Source organism: Haplochromis burtoni, unplaced genomic scaffold (assembly GCF_018398535.1).
Source record: "Haplochromis burtoni strain Fernald_Lab_line unplaced genomic scaffold, NCSU_Asbu1 Contig_60, whole genome shotgun sequence".
NCBI classification, from domain to species: domain Eukaryota; kingdom Metazoa; phylum Chordata; class Actinopteri; order Cichliformes; family Cichlidae; genus Haplochromis; species Haplochromis burtoni.
This window is the reverse complement of record NW_024582421.1, coordinates 771,282-778,024: the sequence shown is the minus strand read 5'-3', so window position 1 is coordinate 778,024 and position 6,743 is coordinate 771,282. Positions and strand designations below refer to the sequence as shown.

Genomic DNA, 6,743 nt, shown 5'->3' with positions numbered 1-6,743 from the left:
CTCATAGTTACCTTTTGTGGATAGTGTAAGATTTTACAAATCCTTTAAGCGGCTTTGTTAATGCTTCAGCAGTGTTAACAAACTTTCTGCAAGGCAACTGGAAAACTGATAAGCCCACACACTACACTATCTGACATTCACTTTATGGGCTACAGCTAAGCTCAGTGGGACACACACACACACACACACACACACACACACACACACTGGCTGAGTGCCTGAACTCAATTCCTCTTTTATGAAACATTCAGGGACAGACCTTCAGCTGTACGACCAGCGGTTAAGACCTGTCGGATGTGATTTTGTTTTAGCTTTAATGTGATGCGTTTTGCCTTTTGATGCTTTCATGTGTGTACTCACGGAGCTGGTCGAAATGTGTCTGTAAGCCATCTGGTCCTGGGACTGAACAGACCATTCGAGCCTTCTGGAAAGTGCTCCACTTATTAACTAAACTCCTCTGGCCTCCGATGTCGTTCTACATGAACATTACAAAGAACTGAATTAGATCTGCTATGATTACAGAAGTAGCAAACATACAAACATATGAACATTGCATATTTAAGCTGGCAAAAAAATTCATGCACACACAGTAACATTGGCATGAAGCTCGCCACGCTGCCAAGACTGCTTGCAATTATGGACAATGACTCCCACCCCCTCCATAACACACAATGTGAAGAGCAGTTTCAGCAACAGGTTCCTTTAACCTCGCTGTCTGAGGGACGTTACAGGAGGTCGTTCCTTCCCGCTGCTATCGGGCTCTTTAATTCATCGACTTGGGTGAGATCACACATGTGGAACAGAATTAATCACACCTCACCGCACCCTGTCACTTTTGTACATGATGACATATATTTGAGCACATGCTTTTCCTTTGATATTTATACCTATATCTCTATATTTATCTATTTATCTTAATATTTATCTATCAATATCTGTGTTTCTACACTCTTTTTATACGAGTGTTTGATGTTTATTGTATATTTGCTGCTATGACAACTCAATTTCCCTCTGGGCTTTATAAAGTCTCTCTGATTCTAACAAAGCCATGAATGTGCAAACATGTCCACACAGAAAACACACACAACAGTGGAAGACGCAGTGATTGTGACAAACATAAACAGTCCCTCATACATTTCAGTGATACACAGATACACAGTTGCCTGCTCTAACACACACACTGACCAAACAGCACGTACATACCTTCCCATGGAGGAAAACGTGTTTATGTAAGCTACATGCAGACGTGTTCTGATGAGAGTGTCCAAACTGCACAAACCCTATCTATGCCAAACAAACATGTCGCATACCTTGCACACACGTGCCACTCTGGAGTAGAGCACCTTCCCAGCAGCACCTTCCGCCTCCTGAGCGCGCTCGGTGAAGAAAACGTAAACCTTATCATCTTCTGGATTATCAGTTTCAGACAACGGCGCTACCCGCACGAACTGGGCATCTGGAGGAAAGTACCACAGACACACACACACAGGCAAATTATAAGAAATCAAATGTAATACAGTCCTACACTGATACAAATGTAATTTGCAGCGCAAGGAATAGAGAAAGAGCAAAGGGCTGATTAGGGAGAAGTCGAGTTTCCAAACAGCAGGGAGTCAGTATATATCGCCTTGTTATCAGCAGCAGACGTCGATACACAGGAGCCTGATAAAACACCAACCGGGTGTGCAGGAGATGATTTTAGAGATGCTCAAAGATATTCAGTCTACTTCAGAAAATTCAGTTCACAAAGTACACACACTGAATGTGCTGCACACATTAACCGTGACTTGTGATGTTTTCTTGGCGGAGAATTTGACAAAATTTTGTGTTTTAGTGATTGTGTTATCGTAAGGAGCACATTCTCAACTAACTTCTAATGTCAGACGCAGTTCTGAGTTGTTCAACACAAAGGTAGACTTCAAAAAGGAAGTGGTGCTTTTCTGCTCTTACCCTGCAGCCAGGTGGAATCGTACTGCTCAGTGCGGATAACACGACGGTTGCCAAGACTACGGAAAAAGGCAGAGTCCCGGCTCATGAAGTCTGAGGTGATGCCGGCATACAGCTCTCCATCTACACAGAATACACAACAGTATTCTCATCAGTAGTCATTGAAAGACATCCAAGTCATGGCTCTCCTGTTTTAGACATCCTCTAGAAATTATATATAACTTCCACAGTTTGATGAGTTTTATAACAGCAAAGCATCACTTTTGCTACAAACACAAACCCATTTTCCATCTAGTTTTTCTTTGATAAAACACCTAATCATGCACATTTAGATGATTCCTTTCCACCTAACGGTTATATTTTGTTGTAGAGAAAATAAAGTGTACGATGGTGTGTGTACTGTTTATTTACCAACGACTGCAGAGGCCGTTTTCTGGAATGGATCGTAGGGACATTTGCCTTTCCCGCACTCTGTCTGGCCGTAGGAGAGAGTCTGATGCTCTGACTGTCAAAGAAATCACAGACGTCACTCACACAGAAAGAAGACAGATCACAAAGCTGTCCTAATTTATATTGCAATCTCAAGTAGTTTATCCACTGATGCAGCAAACAATCAGAAGGTGGATTAATCCCGACCTCTACCTGTCCGTGTGTCAGAGCATCCTCAGGCAGGATACTGAACCCCGAGTTGCGCCTGATGTCACTGTCAGTTTTATTTCTACAGCACGTGTAAGCAACAAAGTAGACCAAAGTGCTTTACAAGATAAAACCACAGATCAATATAATAAATACAGCAGAATAAAACACAAAACAAACAAAATGAATAAATATAATATGAATTATTATTATGAACTAAAACAAAGACAATGCAACATAAAAAACCTACACACATGCATAAAAAGTACCAGTGCATGTAGCACCATTTCAGCGAGCCCAACTACCCTGCCACACATGCACTCAGTGAGCACCTAACTGAGGGTAATCGGGCTAAGTGGAGGGATTTTAAAATGTGTGAAGCTCAATGTTAAACCAGTCAGCACCATCGGCACCTCTAAGAACCATGTCTGAACCTCTGCTCTGATCTTACATGGTCTTTCATGGGATTAACTGTTCTCTGACACACACACACACACACAACTAAGTGAGATGAGTGGGAAACTTCAGAACCAGCAGCCTATTTCTGGGATAAAACGATAACCCACATGTGTCATTATGATGAGAAATTACACACCGACAACAGCAGGCAGGTTTGACCTCTACAGTTACATTCACCATCCATTGCATTTGACATACAAATGTCAAATAACATATCTAAGGTGTCTGGTAGCCCACACAGTGCAGCATCAGTGACGAAAGGAAATTTGACATATCACAAGGTGAACCCTGGGGGATATGTGGGCATAGGGGCAGACACCACATGATATTTCAGCTGCTCGTAGGCATGCTTATGGGGGCTGGAACTCGAAGTCTGAAAACAGACATATTGGTGGGTGGTAGGAAAATCAAGGCATCCAATACATATATTTCTATTTTTTAATGCAGACAGCCCTCAAAACCTGGATAAATGAGTAGAGCATCAGTAACGAACGTTAATTTGACATATCGCAGACTGAACACTATGCATCCACGGGCAGCACTGCAGTTAACATCAAAGTGCTGCTTGTATAAAATTGCAGAGAATGGCCCAACTGATTCTGATTTTGGACCAAAATGGAAAGAGTAATCTATGTGACTTTGAAAGAAGAGGTAACTGTTGTTGGGGGGCAGATGGCTTCAGCCACAAAAATTGCTCGAGTGGCTGCTGTTTCAGAAGGATAAGTGACTAAAGTGGCATAAATGTGGGAACTACATCAGCAGACAGTTTGGAAATTACAGTTGACTGCACACGTGATGACCATGATGGTTCTGCATTAGTGTGATAGGTAAAGAAAAATGTGAGGAACAAAAAGAGGAGCTTCTTCAGATTTCAAGGAGAGGGATTTGATAGCAGGGCTTCAGCGAATATCGGGTTTTGATGGTCTGCTTCATTTTTACCAGACCAGAAAGCTAGCAGTCTTTTAAACACAACCCATTCTTCAGCTTTATTATTTTTAGGAGCAGCAGATTTAAGTCTGGTAGAGTTCACGCCTCTACAGATACCATTTTTTTATCCAGCAAAATCGCAAAAGAAAATAAAAATACATATTTTGCACCAGCATACATTACCTGCATAGTGTATGTAATTGTGTCTGTAGCATTACCTGATGGAAGACGCTGGTGGCTATGAAAGCGCAGCGGGGGTTGAAGGCCCCGGTGCCGCACACATATAGGTGAGTCTGGTTAAAAGGCTGCAGAACACGCAGGAAGTTTGCACACTCCAGCTGGACAGAGAGAAACAGGGACCATAACGTGAGGAATAATGGATGACACACATTATTTTGCACTGATGCTTAACTGTTTTCTATTACTTGTTTGAATATCAAACAATATGACTTGCACTTATTAAACTCTGGCTCAACTGACAAATTTTCACACCTTTCATCTTGAGCTTATTGTGAAGTCAACAAGCAAAAAGTAGTCCTAAAACTTCAGATGTGACCGACTGTTCAGCACGCCCCACCAGACGTCTGCCAGTACTTGGATCAACTGAATCTTGATATGCCTGCCTGCATGAAAACTGTCTTGTTTGTTTACAGTTCCCAAATGAATAAGATACATTCAGCTTTAGTTCTGCCCTTGATGGTAATCTATCATCCTACTGTATTGCTTTATTGCTTCATAACTCTAGACAGTTCTTGTAAGGTATTATCAAACGGCAGTAGGGAGTAGAGAAAGGATGAAAACGGCTGATGTGGTTTGACACCGATTCATATCTGCACGCAAACGTGTCCGAATGTAATTCTTTTCCCCGCGTTGCTTAAGTCAGGGTAACGCGGTTACTTACCCAATCTTAGCATGTTTGCGTGTGCATCTGCGAGTGTGCGTTTGATTACCTCTGGATCCTTCCCAGCCATGAGACATTCTTGGACGCGGTCCGGACTGGCTGGCCAATACAGCTACAGAAAGAAGAGAGGGGGAGAGAAAAAAGAGAGGGACAAAGAGATTTCAGAAATGTTTTTATTGCTCACTCTACATTTCCGATAAAGGGCTTCAGGGGATTGGCAGGTGCTTTATGAGGGAGCGTGGCAGGGATAGTCAACAGAACATGACTAATCTAGAAGAAAGAAGGAGACGATTTTCATACCTCTTAACTCCAAACAGATAACAGTCAGCTTTAGGGAGGAGAAAAGAAAAAGCCAACTGGCAGCATTGCTGACTTCTGATAATGAGCCAAACTGCCAGAGCAGAGTACATGACTACAAGTATGACTAACTGACATACAATCCTGGCCATGCCTACACACTGTGAATGTGCACTGCAATGCAGCTATTATCACTCATCGAAATAACTAAATGACTGTTGATTACAATTATACATGGCTGACAGTATTTATTCTGACTTTAAACCCTAAACATCGTGCTATTATTTGATTTGTGCAGTTATAACATGATGTTATTATGTTATCTTGCATCAACAGAACGACTGAAGCAGCCACTGTAAAGGGTCCAAGATTAACCAAACGGGATTCTGGCTCCACAATTTCCTCTCTGTTGTGGTCACAGTTAGTTTCTTCTGTAACCAGTAGTTCTTATTGGACACGACAGGCTCTAAGACAGGGAATCAAACTTTCGGTGACCGAGTTCCAATTCAGGAAGTTAATGACTTAGGCCACATTAACCTGTGTCAGCGCAGCAGTTCTCAGACTTTTTCTGAAGATCAAAAAAGCTCATGACCCATGCCCCACATTTTTTATTGATAACAATCATAAAGACTCCATGTTGGATTTTACTTAAACAAAGATGAACGTTATCAGTGCAGCAGCATCAGCAAAGCCTTTATGAAGTTCCCTAAACACCCCCCCCCCCCCAAAACAAGTCATAGTTTAGTTTAGTTTCACTTCATATTTTTCTCACAGATCTGTAGTCTGCTAAGATGACTAAAAGAAGAATAGCTCTCATAGTCTCATCCTTTGCTGTTATATCATGATATGAACCGGAGATGAATGAAATACAGTCGTGCATTCCTTTCCTGCATCGTGTGGGCTGCCATAAAGCCCACACGATGGATTTTGAAGACCCTGGCTCAGAGGAAGATATATGGTATTTACTTCACTTTGTATGTGAGCTCTTTGATAAGGGCTTCAAGGAGAAAATAAATGACATTGCTCCAAAAAAAAATCTTTCCACACTGTGTAATGCACAAATGAGAGAGATCTGTGCCTTTTGTGAAGAGTCAGAGAATAATCGAGATCCACATGTCGGCGTCTCTTTTTTTTCCCCGTTGTTGTTGTTTAAGCTGTGAGAATCAGTGTGGTGTAATAAACCCCTCAGGTTGCTAAGTTTTTTTCTTTGGGTCTGTTTAGGTTTGGTTGTGTGAGGTCATCCTGGGTTCAGGTAAGATGATCACACATGAAAAGGTACATTTGTAACGTGAAAAATGGATGACTTCACCATTTAACAAACTAAAGCAATCAGAGAAGTGTTTGTCTTGCACTTGTTAGCTTAATCACATTAAACCACACTGTTTGCTTCAGTGTAAACTTAATCAGCGTATAATAAAAACTCTATAATGGAGAATGCTTTCATGTAAAGCCAGTAAGGGAGGAAACAACAGAGGCTGGGATGGTGTGCAGTGAGGGAGAGAGTGCGAGAGCGAGGATGAGGTGAGCCTTAGTGTCAAATGGCTTCAACATGACTAATCTAAATATTTCCCTGAGA

General features: G+C 41.8%; 1 protein-coding gene across 2 annotated transcripts in view; it reads right to left on the bottom strand.

Annotated features, from left to right (window-relative positions):
• Positions 1 to 6,743, bottom strand: part of sema3h (sema domain, immunoglobulin domain (Ig), short basic domain, secreted, (semaphorin) 3H) — a 66,629-nt gene that overhangs the window by 35,670 nt on the left and 24,216 nt on the right. For both annotated transcript variants that reach the window (XM_005939004.2, XM_005939005.2), the window contains exons 3-8: positions 4,920 to 4,982; positions 4,188 to 4,307; positions 2,359 to 2,452; positions 1,951 to 2,070; positions 1,311 to 1,456; positions 361 to 475 (exon numbers count right to left, since the gene is read on the bottom strand). In XM_005939004.2, the coding sequence (XP_005939066.1) occupies positions 361 to 475; positions 1,311 to 1,456; positions 1,951 to 2,070; positions 2,359 to 2,452; positions 4,188 to 4,307; positions 4,920 to 4,982 (658 nt within the window). The remainder of the gene's footprint in view (positions 1 to 360; positions 476 to 1,310; positions 1,457 to 1,950; positions 2,071 to 2,358; positions 2,453 to 4,187; positions 4,308 to 4,919; positions 4,983 to 6,743) is intronic.